We start from the raw sequence: 16494 nt of genomic DNA on the forward strand, positions 1-16494 counted from the left end.
CGTCACCATACACACGTATTGTTCAAGACACATAGTGTCGAAAGCAAACTTTCTACACATTTCACTATTTCTTTTACATTCAACAATTATCATCACTCCATACACATACAATTTCATTTATACATATATAGCATTCCATTAAACACAATTGCATAGATTTTCCAATCATTTAAGCAATATCAAACATATGTGCTTAATGACTTACCTTGTGTTGGGCAAAATGGTTCCAACTCGGCTACTCGATGTTCTTTCCTTTGCCTTTGCTTGTTTCTCCACCTCGAGCTTCTTGAGCTTAGTCAATAAATAAACTAGTTTAACCGTCTTGCCAAATATTTATACATATATACATGACATCAACTATACTATCATCATTAATACATCAATTCACAAAATTTTATCTCATGAGCATATGACCCATTTTTTTTTAACCCCATATGGCGAATGTATGTATATATATATATACAATGTCAACTATAACATCTTTTAATCACCTAATTTCATCTCAAATTCCCATGACCGATCACACCTATACTTACATTCCAATATTCGAATATTCAAAATCACGTTCTAAATACAATAGTCATGAACAATGCCGAATCCTTGTGTGTTCAAACATGAATTATTTTACTTAAATCAAAACGTATAAACATTCACAACTCGTATTCTTGGGAAGGCCGATTTATTTCCATAGTACATTCCTCATCAATACTTAGATGAACAACCAAAATCCCTACCTTTATACCCTAGCCTATTGCTCCTATCATCCATAAAAATTACAAATTTTAGCATGGGCTAAGTAGGAATCATTTAACATGCAAATAAACTCCTATCTCCAACACTTAATCATTCGGCATATTGTCTAAATACACATGAGAAATCTCATCTTCCTAGACCTTACCAAGAGTGCACCCACACTTCAACTTAGCATATTACAAAACCAAATCAACAAATTCAATGCTTACCTCCTAGTAGCCAAAGATACTTGCCGAATTGACCTAGGTAAATCTTCCTTCCTTTCACTTTTTTTTTTCAAGAACAACCAAAAGAATGAACAATGAATGAACAAAACCTCTTTTTTTTTTTTTACTTTCTCTCTAGCTACGGCACAATGGGGGGGGCATCCATGCTCATTTTTTTTTCATTTCTTTAATGCTAGTTTTTATTTTATGGCTTCCTACATACACCACTAGCAAAACATGTTGGAAACATGTTTCCTTTGCCCATAATCTTGTCATGGCCAGCCACTCACCTTAGGAAAGGGGGTTATTTGACATGCAAGGACAACCATTTTCCCACATGTATTAATAGGCCACCTTACATTTGCCTAGCACATTTCTAAATTTTCTCACATAAGTCCTATTTGATAAAATTCACTTACAATTAACAAAATCCAAACATTCAATTTTTCACACATTCATATTCACATATTCTAGACAATAAATATTACGTTAGAACATTTCGGTGACTCGGTTTAGCGGTCCCGAAACCGCTTTCCGACTAGGGTCACTTTAGGGCTGTCACAGTTCCTTTTTATAGTAGGGGGATTTCACACTAAGTTTTCGTAAACTCACCCCGTTTATTAACCTTTCAGGTAATTTCCAGCCTTAAACGGATCGGAGTTGCGAGGGGCTCGGAGGAAGCCACACACACTGTTTATGTTATAGTTTTGATTATTGCTTTTAAATGTTTTTATGTGGGTTGTAGTAAACCCGTTGTAATTTTCTGGATTTCAAATTTGAAATTTTATTTATTGTTCTTATAATTGCTAGTATTAGAACACGGTTTTCCAAAGCAACTCATCGTTGTTCAAAACATCACGATCCGCAATTGTTTTTAAATCAAGCTTCCAAGAATCGCCAATATTTTCACAAAGTTGTTAAGAATGTTATTCAGCTGAGGTTTCTAACAAGGTTTAAAAAGGGTATAAGTTTTTAATTATTAAGAAAGGTTTTTAATGGAAACATGGTTTTCGAAAAACACTTCAATGTGACATGCTAGATTCGAGCCAAACTTTTAGGCCGGGTTTGGGGTGTTACACCCGCCCCAATGATGATTAATTTAGATATAATTGAGTGATTATTACACTAGGTTAAGACGTTATTTATTTAATATTAAATTATGTTATATTTGAGCTAGGTAAAATCTTGATGTGAAAGACAATATTAAAGTTATTATAAGTGAAAGAAAGATTTATGTAAAAATATTTATTAATGCATGCAGGATTTATTTAAAGGTATATAATAATAATAATAATAATAATAATAATAATAATAATAATAATAATAGTAGTAGTAGTAATAATAAAGTCCTAAAATATTATTGTTCCCACCAAGTCATTCAGCACCAAGAAATAGAAAAATCAAATTCCAAAATCAACAATTACGTATAAAGAACATTCCAATTTACTCAATCAAATTACAATGTTTTTTCCTGCTTATGAAATCTGACTTTTTCTTTTCTTCCACTTTCCAAGATCTTTCTCTTTTCAATTCTCTTACATCTTTCCCACCCCAAAAAGCAATCAACAATTCCCTTCATATACCTCACTTTTCCGCCATTTTTTCCTTCATTTCTCAATATTTTGAGTTGATAAACCGGCGATGAACGATCTGTTTTCAGGCTCTTTCTCTCGATCCCGAAGCTCAGAATTTTCCCCTGATCACCACGTAATCCAGATGACTCCTCAACCCTCCTCCACCGCCGGCGACGGCGTTGACCACCTCCACAAGTTCTTCAAGGACGTCGACTCCATCGACGGTGAGCTCAAAGAACTCGAGAAGCTCAACGGCGACCTCTCCTCCTCCCACGAGCAAAGCAAGACGTTGCACAACGCGAAAGCCGTGAAGGAATTGAGAGCAAAGATGGATTCCGACTTAAACATGGCGTTGCAGAAGGCCAAGCTTATTAAGGCCAGGCTCGAAGCACTTGATCGGTCCAGCGACACAATCCGGAACATGCCCGGGTGTGGACCGGGGTCATCTTCGGACCGGACGAGGACGTCGGTAGTCAACGGGTTGAGGAAGAAGTTGAAGGATTCGATGGAAAGCTTTAATAGATTGAGAGAAAAGATATCGTCTGAGTATAGAGAAACTGTTGAGAGAAGGTATTTTACGGTCACCGGCGAAAACCCAGATGTGCAGACTCTTGATCTTTTGATTTCAACAGGTCAGTTGAATCCATTCAACTATCTTACTATAAGACCCATTTTTATGGGTCATGTTTTAAAAATTTGAAAGTAAAAATATTTATAATTATTTGATTAAAATTTGGATGGATAGATTTATACCATACGATAAATAACGAATTAATCCTTTTTTTATTATTATTATAAAACTAAGTCCTTTGCATTTAAATTTTAAAGTAGAAATGTAAGTTTTAAATCTCGACAATTTTGAACATTATAAAAATGTTGATTTATTGTGTTTTAAAATAATATTTTTAAAGGCTTATTTTTGTACGTTATTCAAATACGATAATTAATTATTTTTCAACATTCAACTTTGAAAACCTTGTCTTTTATTATTATTATTTTATAAAGGGGAAAGTGAGACATTTATGCAAAAAGCGATTCAAGAACAAGGGAGGGGAAGAGTTTTGGATACAATAAACGAGATTCAAGAAAGGCACGATGCTGTTAAGGACTTGGAGAAGAATCTCAAAGAACTTCACCAAGTTTTCATGGATATGGCGGTGCTGGTTCAAAGCCAAGGTGAAGAACTGGACGACATCGAGAGGCAAGTGAACCGAGCTAATTCGTACGTGAGAGACGGAGCTACCCGACTTCAAACCGCTAGAAATTATCAGAAAAATACCCGCAAATGGACTTGTTATGCTATCATACTCCTACTCGTCATCATCTTGATTATCGTGTTAGTCATCGTGAGACCTTGGTAAAAACAATGGCGGTGGCCGTCTACAGCTTTTCAGTGTTGTTGGCGAGACATCATTTTGATTATCGATTCTTTTGTGTAAACTAAAGTATTTTTGGTTTCAATTCGCTTTCTTGTTTTCACGGGGTTGCTACAAATAGTGTGTATATAAAATTATGATGTTAGATATAAACTGTTTCATTGGTTTATGCTGGATAGTTTATAAATAAATTTTATAATTTAGTTTATCTTATAAAATAAAGAGAGATGAGGAGAATAAAGAATAAATAAAATATAAAATAACAAAGAATGTACTTTATTGATCAAAAGGGTGATTACAATGCTTCATTAGAGTTTTTATTTATAGGCATAAGTTGTATAAAAGAAGTAGAAATCTAATTCTAATAACTATTAGAATTTAAAGTACATTAAAACTTTATCTTAATCATGATGGATATCCAATTAATAAGATATTCATAACACTCCCCTTTGAATGTCTATTGATAGATAATATGCATCGTTAAAACCTTATTAGAAAAAACCCTGTGGGATAAAAACCTAATTAAGGAAAAAGAATACACAATCTATAATACGCATAATACGCCGCCTTATTAAAAACCTTACTAGGAAAATCCAATGGAACAAAACCTCGATTAAGGAAAAAATAGTGCAACGCGTATTTACTCCCCCTCATGAAAACATCAAATATTTTCTCATATTCTACGTATTCAATCTTGAATACTAGTTTTTCAAATGATTATTTGAATGTATTTGATAAGCATTTATATTACCATTCTTTTAAAAGTCACGAGTGAGGGAAATTGGGAAAATATATTTTGATCTCTTCAGGAGATTCAACAATAATCATAACAAACTTTAATCATGATTCTTATATAAAAACACAAATAGGTATCTTGGATCATTTTATAATCCTCCTTCAACTACTCAAATTTACCACATATGTTCAAATTATTTCAATTCATATAAATGAATAATTTCCCAAGAATTTCAATATGCTTCTAGCATTCTAAATCTTTCAAGGATTTTAATATAAACTTTACTATATAGTGATTTATAAATGTTGTAACAACAGCCATTAGATGCAAGTTAAATCTTTTATGAATTGTCAATTTAATAATATATCTAAAGGTTATTGCATCCACCACAAAAGAATATTATATCTTTTCATAATCAATACCAGTACTTCGCGAAAAACTTTATATTTTTGTTCCACTTTTGCAAAACTATTTCATTTGCACCCTCATTGGCTTTATACCTTTAGATTCCAAAAACTCCTCGAATTTAATTGTACTTGAGTTGCGTCTTTCTATTTTGATCAATTTATTTCATATCTATATTTCTCAATAGATTTATTCAAGATCCTCCTTTTATTTCATTATTTCAATAATAATATTGCATGCAAAATCATTATCGACCACTTTTATTATTCGATTCCACATTTTCTCTAATTGACATAACTTATCGAGATCTTTTATTTTCATTATTTTAAAATCCAGTTTCAGGTGGCTGAATATCTTCTGAAGTTTTACTTATTAGTTATGTCTTGGGTCTCTTCTGGAGCACCCGCCTCCACTATATGACCATCTAAAAGAATTTTTCATCTTTGGAACCGATCAATCTATATAACACTTGGTTATTTTTATTAAGTTCGTAAATACATCTAATAGTTAACTTGTAATGAGTTATCCTTATTGAACTTCTAGTTCAAATTACTCTCCCCCAACTCATAATAAGTTATTATTTCTCTCCCCTTAATGTTAGGAAAACTGACAACTCATGTCATAATTAAATCTCGAATTAATAGCTCAAAAATATTATAAGGAAACTCATATAAATATACATTCCCTATCTCTTATTATGAACCATCTTTGTGCATTGTGATGAAGCAGTTGGAACATATACCGTACATTCAAAAATTTTAAGATAGGAAACATTTGGCTCTTGACCAAAAATAAAATAAAATGGGGAGTATTTATAATTTATTGGATTGATGCGTACAACATGTAAATCAATACAAGCATGAATCTCATGCTGAAATAGAAAGTTTTGTTCTCATAAGTAATGGTTTAGCTATTAGTTGGAGGCATTTGATAAACAATTCAGCTAAATCATTTTGTGTGTGAACATGAGTTATAGGATGTTTAACTTTTATCCCAATTGACATGCAATAATCATTGAAAACTTGAGATGTAAACTCACCAACATTAGCAAGATGAATTATTTCAATTGCATAATCTAAAATTAACCATTTAAATGAGCAATCTTGCAAATGACAGGTTGCAAATTGATAACATATATGTGATTATTTTGTAGATGCATCTACCAAAATCATATAATATCAAAACCATCCACATAGTGGATGAATAGGTCCATATTCATTTCAGAAATGCAAGATATTAAATCTCAACTTTAGCTAATGAGTTTCTAAGAATCAATTTTCATTGAGAACAAACAACAAATGAGAATTCTTTAAATTAAAGAATCTTCTAGTTTTTTTAACGAATGTCCATATGAATTCTCAATTAATTTTTGCATCATATATGATCCAAGATGGTAACTGGTCACCCCAAGTAGTAAATACATTTGTATCAGTAAACTTCTGATTTACTTTAACATGCATTTCAATTGTACTAACAATGTCAATATAAATTGTGACAAATTGATACTTTTACTATTATTTTTTTTTCTTTGTATCTACATATAAGTAATATTGTGACATTTACTACTACAAATGTCCAAATCAATGTGAAGTCTATAATGCCACTAAGTCAATAAATATAATTTCCAAATAATTATATACAGTATTCGCTTCAGTGAATATGCCAAAATCTTGAAATGCCCAAAAATCTATTAATATCAAACTTTGAGAGTGGATCTTATTTTCCAGGTGTACAACAGGTACATAACCAGTGACTTTTCATACATAAGTTTCTCTTGCAAGTTCTCATCAGTAATATTTTTCCATGTAATTTTAATTGAGAACTTATTTTGAATACTCTAGAGTATATATTCAATTTTTTAAAAAACTTGCAACTTCAAGTGCATCCAACCATAATGAACTTTAGGTAGAATTATCATATTCTATTACTCATAAATAGATCTTTCACAATCGAATATTTTGCTTACAACTCCTTTAATAAAGATGATGACAAAAGAATATCACAAAAATTATAAATTAATAACCCAATCCCTTTTTTAATCATATGAAATATAATATTTTCCTAATTTACAATCTTCATATGAGATCCATTATGAAAATCTTTTAAAACCAATGGATTAACCATCACAAGGTATTAATATATAGCTTTTCTAGAGCTTTCAACTAATTTGGTACTACCAAATATTGGAATAATATTGGTTTGTTTCAGTACCAAATAAGATAAATATTTTCTATTTGTAATAATAGAATTCATTACTACAGTTTCATATAATTCGTCAAAGGATATTAACAGAAACAAAATATTTGGGCTACGCCACATATGTGGCCAATAATATTTCATATCACATATTGATAAGTTATTTTTACCCTTTAAAGAGTTATCTTGAGAACTCATTGTTCTCTTATTTATTGCTATGTTCCCACTTTTAGTGGTTCATTAGTATATCTTTTATTTTCTTTATGTTTACATCCGCTTCGGGAAATGCAACAAACCTAGTAGGACAGACTTATAAACAGCCCAATATATTCTTTATTTCATAATTACCATCACAAACATGCGTCAGATTTCAAATCAAAATCTATTTATGCATGTTGTCATGATTTCCAATTATAATAAACAATAAATAAAACATAGTAAAATATACTTGAAGATCTTTAAAATCATCGTCATCATTAGAAGGTATGAGAGAGTTCTAAAATATTCTTGATTTCATATGGATAATGATATCAAATCTTTCACCATCCTTAAGAACAAAAAGTAAAATGAGTTAATCAAAACAATGATAACATATAATGAAAGAAGAATGAAAAATAATAATCAGATATGAAACATTAAATAAAAGAAACTTTCTGTAAAAGCTTTGCATCTTGTCATCAAAGAAATTGAAAATCATGGAGGATAAATTTGATCGTCGATAAAAGGAACTATCACTTTGAGCAAGATCGTGCTGATAACGTGTTATAAAATAAAGAGAGATAAGGAGAATAAAGAACAAAGAAAATATGAAAGCAACAGAGAATGTACTTTATTGATCAAAATGGGTGATTACAATGCTTCATCTGAGTCTCTATTTATAGGCATAAAAAGTAGAAAAGAAGTAGAAATCTAATTCTAATAACTATTAGAATTTAAAGTATATTAAAACTTTATCTTGATAACGATGGGCATCCACTTAATAAAATATTCATAACAGTTTATGGTTTTTTACAAATAGACATGCAAATGCACACAAATATCCATTTTTGAAATCATAGCTATTGGTGGGGTTAAGATGTGGAGTTATATCTTGTATTTTTTTACTTTTCTTCTCCCAGTTAAACTTTAACTCTGGTTAGTAGTATAGGTTATTTTAATATTATTTAACCTACAAATTTAGCCTATAAATAGACCCTTTTTTTCATCCTAGAAAAATAAATTAGCTTTTACAAGCTTTTAGAGAATCTTATGTTTACATTTTGAAGGTTCTTATTTTGGGTTTTGGCGTTTAGTTTTATTTTCATCCTTTTGTACTCTTGGTTTTTTTTCATTTTAGTGAAATTATCTTTACCTGTGGTTTTTTATCCTCTTTGGAGAGGTTTTTCGCGTAAAATTTTTTGTTCGATCTTTTCAATTTCTTTGTTATTTAACTTGTTTGTTGTTTAACTGGTTTATCCCTAACAAATTGGTATTAGAGCTAGTTCAATTTTTGAAATCAATCCATTTAGAGATGACATCAACAAGGTTTGATATTGATAAGTTCGATGGCATCACAAATTTCAATCTGTGGCAAGTTCGGATGACGGAAATTCTAATTTAGGACAATTTTGAAAAGACACTTATAGAGAAGAAGCCTGCAAACATGGATAAATTAGAATGAGATAGGTTATATAAAAAAGCTCTATCCATGATTCAATTATATTTAACAAATAATCTGTTGCAGGAGGTTTTGATGGAGAAAACGACATTCACAGTATAGAAAAGGTTAGAAACCCTCTATGTGGCTAAATCTCCAACTAACTGATTAGTGCTGAAACAATGGTTGTACACGTTCCACATGAACGAAGGTGAGCACATTAGAGATCACATAAGTCAATTTATTACTCTTCTAAATGATTTAAAGAATGTTGAGGTTCATATTGACAATAAAGATCAAACTATGTTATTCTTGTAACACCCCAAACCCGGCCCAGACGTTATGACCGGATCCGACATGCCACATCGAAGCGTTCAAAACATTTTATATTGTTGATCCAGAAAAAACTTACTTAGTGTTTTAAAAGATAATTTCATTATAGGTTAAAGTGAATGGAAGTCATGCACCGTAGGAAACCTAAAAGAGGTGGTGAGTCCATCTGACCGCTAGTACCAAGCTCCCTTCGGATCCAATCCTAGACATGCATACCGCCATTGCCACACCTTAACGTCATGGATATTTCTAGAAAACCGATTTTGATTAAGTCATTTTTAGGAAAAGTGATTAATTTTGGAAAATACTTTCATTGCGGAAGCTTTGCTTGTTGTCGTATTATTTTGAAATCAATTGTAGTTTTTGAAAACGCGCCCTAAAGCTATCCAATTTCAACAGTTAAAATAAGTAATACCTATCTTAGTAACACATATTAAAACCATCAAAAATAATTAAACGGCCTTATTACATTTAAAAACCCAAACCTTAACGTAAATAATAGGATGTCCAGTTCACCAGAAGAAAACCAAACTTTCAGAATAGGTGGCCACTCTGAATTCCCTCACAGCTCCAAACCCACTATAGTTGGGGATTTCCTGCGTGGATGAAAATAAAAGGGGTGAGTTTGGGGAAACTCGTGTGTAAGGAAAACCCATTCAAAGCCCAAGTCGCTTAAGCCCATTGGGCCTAAGCCCATTCAGTAACAATGATATTGGGCGAGCCCTTTTCAGACATAATAAACCGGGCCTTAGCCCTTATTCAGATAATGTGATGGCCCATAGGCCCATTTCAAAATACATACAACATCAAGAACATATGCAAGCCCATTTGGGAGACTACTCAACCCACCAACCACTACACTCCACCCGTACCACCATACACTCCATGTGGGGAATAGCTCAACCCACCCAAATTTAACACTCCACGATTGTACTTTCTGCCGCTCAGCTTATCAAAGAATTGAGGCAAAGCCTCCAAGACGTGGACAAGCCACTTTTTCCTCGTCAATATCCCATCTCATGCATCGATAATAACAACATGGCATGCGTAAATAACAACGATCAAACATGTATTTAGGTCAATTTAACCCTAGGGGTATTTGGTAATTTATCTCCTAGGGGTAAAACTATAAATTTTCCACTTTTAAAGGTATTTCAGTAATTTATCTATTTTAGGGTTTTTCATGCATATTCCTACCTTTCACGTACTAATGTAATCACTACCGAGGGTTCTTACCGAATTGGGCTGTTGGCCCATCATTCCGATTTTGGCCCATTAAGCCCAAAAATATCGAGGCACGTAAATCATGCACTTTGCGGTCCAAACATTGCAGCTTACCAAAACATTAATCGATTTACCTCACGAGCATTCGCACACTCGCAAATCTACAAAATACCGGTTTTGGCATTTGCTTTTCGACTTTTGCCGATCTAGACTAAGAAAGAGGGTGTTAGTTACACACTGTTTGCAACGATATCTCGATTGAGATCCACACACGAAGCGCCTACAATTGGATTACTAACACATTAATCTAACTATTCAAATACGAACTACGATTAACCCCTTACAATATTCGCCAACCACACCTACAGATCATAGTAAGCTTATAAGAAATCAATAAGCAACTCATTAACAAATTTTTGTCAATGTTTACCACATAATCATAATTTCACTGCAAGCTGTCTTCCTGAGAAACAATTACTAAATCATTTATAACTGGAGCTACGAAACTCCAAATCAAGTGCCGTTAACTTTCCCTGAAAATAGACTCATATATATTATATCCATAAAATTTTCAGAATTTTTGGTTTGGCCAATCAATACTAGAGTTTTCTTAAAGTTTCCCATGTTTCACTGTTTGACTAATCTAACCACTCTTCATTACGAATCAAATTTCTCGCTGTACAGAATTCAAAATATGTTCTCGTTTATTTCATTTGAAACTAGACTCAGTAAGCTTTAATTACATAATTTATTCACCTTCTAACTCATCTCTCACAATTTATGGTGATTTTCCAAAGTCAAGTTACTGCTGCTGTCCCAAGCAAATTTATTACCAAATCACTCTTTCACACCTAACTTGCATGCTTGTTATTTAAACATGTATATCACCAACCAATCATCACATATCTATGATTTTACTTAATTATAATCTCCATTTCATCATTTTAAAGCATAACATGTTAGCCGATTTTTCCCCTTAGCATCTAAGGCACATGCATGCTCATTTGTTTGGCTCAACTTCACCTATCTTCCATTTTTCATCAAAAGAACATGAAACAACAACCATTTTCTTCATTTTAATTCATGACTAAATGCCCACAACACAACTAAAAACCAAAATATGCTTCAAGAGTTAAGGTAAAATCAAGAAGAACTCATGAACATCAAGATAGAAGCAAACTACCATGAACTTACCTTCAATTTTCTTCCTCAAGTGACCGAACATTCAAGAGCTTTCTCCTCTCCTTTCTCTTCTCTAACTTTCGGCTATGATGAACAAAGATGGACAAAACTTTGTTCTTTTCACCCCTTTTTCTTTTAATAAAATTTCATATTTCATCAATTTAATTCTTTAATACAAAAGACATGAAATGCCCATCATGGAACATTTAACTAAACCATTATCATGGAACATTTACCTAACCCATTATCATGGAATATTTACCTAATCCATTATCATGGAACATTTACCTAACCCATTATCAATTTGTACCATGAATTATGGATATCAAGTGCTCATATTGTCTACAACAACATGATGGCTGGCCACTTCATGTAAAATGGGAGGTTTGTCATGCAAATCCTCCTATTTTGCACTCCTATTTATTTGGCCACTTCAATTTAGCCTATAGCATTTTCAAACATTTTCACATAGGTCCTATTTCATAATTTCACCCCCTTTTTCTTATGGAACAAAAAAAATTAACTAAAATTGTCGGGTTCTATCTTAAGCTTGGGCCTTCTAGAGGCCCACTAACATAATTAAACCTATGCCAACATTCACAGAATTCCTGAAAATTGGGGCGTTACAATTCTTGTGCTTTTTACCCCATTTATACAAGTCTTTCAATGAAATCCTGATTTATGGTAGAGATAATCTCTCATTCGAGGATATATAGGGTCATCTATTAAACAAATAAAAACTTGACAATGAGTTTGGTTCGGATAGTAAGTGAGATAGGCAAGCCTCGGTTTTGGTAGCATTAAGGAAGCAAGATAAGAGATGTCGCTATTGTAAGAAGTTAGGTCATGTTAAGGCAAATTGTTACAAATTACGAATTAAAAGGGCTGCTAAGGGCAACGAGGAAGATTTAGTTGGTGCTAATTTGACCAATGACAAGGATGATCATTTCTTCTTGGTGTCAACAAGTGAAAGCTAGAAGCTTACATCCAAGTAGGTCCTGGATTCGAGGTGTTCTTTCCATATATGTCTCAACAAGGACTAATTCTCCATATACAATTCAGATGAAGGTGATTGGTGCACATGGGGAATGATCACCCAATAAAATAACCAGTATTGGTACTGTTCATAGATCAGGATGCACGATGGGACAATCAGAACACTGTCAGAGGCCAAGCATATGCCTGACTTAAAGAAAAATCTCATCTCTTTGGGAAATTTAGAGTTGAAGAGCTGTAGAATTAACATTGAGTCAAGCGAAATTAAGTTATCCCGTGGGACTCTTGTTTTGATGAAAGGTAAAAAGACTGATAATTTTTATGTTCAGGAAGGATCAACGGTGACCGGTGAAACAGGACATCGGGGGTCAAAATCGACTCATTTGAAGCAGAGACAACTTGGTCATAGGAGGGAAAATGATATGATCATTTCGTATAAGAGAGTTTTTCTTTTGGATGCAGGTTTTGAAAGGTAGGGCACTGCGTTCGTAAAAATCAGACCTGGGTCAGTTTTGATTTTACAGTGCACAAGTCGAAGACTAGAAGTCTTCTAGCTTCTAAGCATAACTTCGACTTAGTGAATATCCTGCATAGTTCGAGATAAGCCTATGGCGAGCTTTAACAAAGAAGGCGTTGTGGAAATATGAGTGAAGGTAAAGATTTATAAAGTTATGCCTCATATTTTTTGGCTTTTCTTCTCCTAGTTAAACTCTGTCTTTGTTTTCCCACTTAAACTCTAATTAGTGTAGGTTATTTTAATATTAGTTTACCTACAAATTTAGCCTATAAAAAGGCCCTTTTTCCACCCTAGGAAAAGAACCCATAACACATTTAGGTATTAGCTTTTACAAGCTTTTAGAGAATTTTGTGTTTATATTTTGAGGGTTCTTATTTCGGGTTTCAAGTTTTAGTTTTATCTCAATCTTTTTGTACTTTTAGTTTTTGCTATGTTAGTGAAATTATCTTTGCCTGTGGTTTTTTATCTTCTTCGAAGAGGTTTTTCCATGTAAAATATTTGTATTCAATCTTTTTAATTTCTTTGTTATTTTACTTGTTCATTGCTTAATCGAGTTTGTCCCCAACATAAGAAAATAAAAATAAAAATTAGGTTCAATTTTGGGTTTACAAAATTTGATTTTATTAGTGTTAGATTTATCAATCGCCTTTTATAGAATGACATACTTTTTTACTAATGGTTTTTGAATCTTTAATTGTTGAATCTTGAAGAGGATTAGCAACCCATTTGTAATGATTGAATGTGCAAGAATCAATCTAAGTAAAGGCTAAATTGAAAACTTTCAATCCAATCCAAGTTCTCTTATATAAAAGATTGGATCTTGAAAAGAGTTTGATACTAAAAAGATCACTACTATTGTGAAGATAAATAGAAGGCCATTTTGTATAGCTATTTTAGTGGAATGAGTAATTGTAATATAACAAGACTTAATTAATGTCTATATATGCACAACTTGTTTAGGCTAAGGATATAATTTGAGAGAGCACTTCATTTGTTCATAAAAGAATTATTTTATTAAGTGCAAATATTGTAAGTAGAATAAGTTGAATTAGTAAGTTACATCTAAGCTTTCAAGGGGAAAACTTAGTAGAGTTATTTAGTTTGAGTATAGGCATGAGGTTGCTTCTTAGAGAGTGAGTAAGACTTAAATCAGAGCTTGTACTCATTGAATAAACTTTTGGTGCTCATCTTTATTTTTCCTACAATAGATTTAGTCTAGCAGCAACTTACTGTATATCCGACATGTAATACCCATATCCTGATTCCGTTGCCAGAATAGGATACAAAATGTTACCAGTCAAGTTGGAACATTTAATAAGGTTTAGCATTCAATAATCAATTCAATTTCATGATTACAATTAATATTCAATATGAAAGAGACCATTCAATTTTGGATCTTAAATTAAGCTTTCGAAGCTTTAGAAATAAGTTACGAACATTCAGGGACCAATTCGAAACAATTTAAAACATTTAGGAAGAAATTAAAAAATTTCAAGTCAGGGGTCACACGGCCGTGTGTCCAGGACGTGTGACAAAGCCCAACCCTTGTGGTTCCAATATGGCTGTGTGGTTATCCTACATGCCCGTGTTCGACCTCACACACCCGTGTGTTTAGGTCGTATAACTCTTTGATTTGCATCACATAGCTGTGTCGTAGGCCGTGTGTCTGCCTGTGTGGAAACTGCACCTATAATGTTTTTACACACACTCTTGGCACACGCCCGTATGGGTTGCTCGTTTGCTTCACACGGCCGTGTAACAGGCCGTGTGAGCCCAAAAATGACCAATTTCATGCTCAATTACACCCTTTTTTGCTTAGGTACCTAAACACATTCACTTATACAATTTCGTAGGCTAAAAACCAACTCAACCAATATATCAACCATTATGTCATCATTGACACCTTAATACATTTCATCTCATTTCATTACTAATATGAAAATTCAAGCACATTATCTAGGCCTACCATAATAACCATTATATTACAAGCTTTGAATTACCACATAACATAGCATTTTATACTTTTAACCAATAAGTCATATTCTAGTAACATGTAGATTCTCACAAGTCATTCAAAAATACATATAACATAGCATTTTACTCAAACTAAGTAATTGACACAAATTATACACAGGGTTCCTAATACATGTCATATACCAAAACCAAGAATCAAAGTCTACCAAGGTTCCCGGATAGTGTGAATTCTAACGTTGACCCGATCTTTTAGCCTTCAAAATGTAATCTATAAAATGAACCAAACACAGGTAAGATTAACTAAAGCTTAGTAAGTCCATTTTATAGTTTAATAAACTTTTCCGATTGAACATAGAATTAGCTAATATTAAACATAGCGAATTCCATTATACGCAACGTAACGCCCCAAAATTTTATATTTTTTTTTGTGAATTTGTGACACAACTGTGTATCTGCTTCATAGTTAAGTGTTCTGGGTGTGTGTGTGAGGTCTCAAGTTCAAGCCTGGACTTGGGAAAATTTTGGCATTTTGATGATTAAAGCCTTAACTGGATTCAATAGGCTTATTTTTGATTGTTTGTAAAATGCTAACAGAATAGGCTTACTGGTCTGGTGGTTAAGTGGGGAGCAAAGGAGCAGAAGGTCTAAAGTTCAAACTCCTGCTTGTGTAAATAGGATTTATCTTTACTGCTTCTGCCGTGAGTGTTTTAGTTTGACCGAAATTCTAAGTGTTTGAGGGGTGTGAGGATGTTGGGGCCAATTTTTAGGAGGATAATGAGAGGAATTTTTGTAGTTGTGGGATTGATGGAAGAAAATAAGGAGTTTGAAGTGTAGTGGGAAAATGGACGATTTGTGGTAGGATAGTAGGAGAGTTTTGAGGAGTGGATCAAGGGAAGTAATCAGTAGTTGTGCCGAAACTGGTTCCTTTCCCAAAATTCGGCTTTAGCTTTTGTTTCCTCCCAATTTTCTATCAACTGTTCTTCTTCTTCTACCAAATATTGCTTGTGAATTTTTGCTACTTCTTTTTATTTTTTTCGGCTTTGCACACTTCCCTACCCATCTTTTTTCTTCTTCTTGTTGTCACCTCATTTATGTTCCTGTTGGTTGCTACTAAATTGTTGATTCTTAGGTCGATTCATTTTCTTTTTGTCCCTTCCCCTTCATATTATCGATTCCTGTCTCTTTCACTTTGTCATTCCATTTTTTTGTCATTGATTGTTCTCGTGGTTCGGTCCTCATCGCTATTTTGGTAAGTGAAACTTCGACACTTTGATTTGTGCCTAATTAAAATGCTAATTGGATGTTAATATTGTCTTGACAGCAAGGAATCATTTTGATTGAGGCCTCTCTTCTATGGTGATTTAGCATATTCGTTTGGAGTGTCAA

At 33.0% G+C, this 16494-nt stretch overlaps 1 protein-coding gene and 1 long non-coding RNA gene across 2 annotated transcripts in view; one reads left to right on the plus strand and one right to left on the minus strand.

The window, feature by feature from the left end:
* Positions 1–2327: 2327 nt before the first annotated feature.
* Positions 2328–4062, plus strand: LOC108482470 (syntaxin-121-like). Its single transcript, XM_053019359.1, has 2 exons — positions 2328–3165; positions 3539–4062. The coding sequence occupies exons 1-2, from the start codon at positions 2601–2603 to the stop codon at positions 3892–3894; spliced, it is 921 nt and encodes a 306-aa protein (XP_052875319.1). The 5' UTR covers positions 2328–2600; the 3' UTR covers positions 3895–4062.
* Positions 4063–9620: 5558 nt separating this feature from the next.
* LOC128280831 (uncharacterized) overlaps positions 9621–16494 on the minus strand; it is a 36033-nt gene continuing 29159 nt past the window's right edge. Inside the window, exon 3 of the long non-coding RNA XR_008271013.1 lies at positions 9621–9811. This is a non-coding gene — a long non-coding RNA (uncharacterized LOC128280831). The remainder of the gene's footprint in view (positions 9812–16494) is intronic.

This window comes from Gossypium arboreum, chromosome 1, assembly GCF_025698485.1.
Source record: "Gossypium arboreum isolate Shixiya-1 chromosome 1, ASM2569848v2, whole genome shotgun sequence".
Lineage (NCBI taxonomy): Eukaryota > Viridiplantae > Streptophyta > Magnoliopsida > Malvales > Malvaceae > Gossypium > Gossypium arboreum.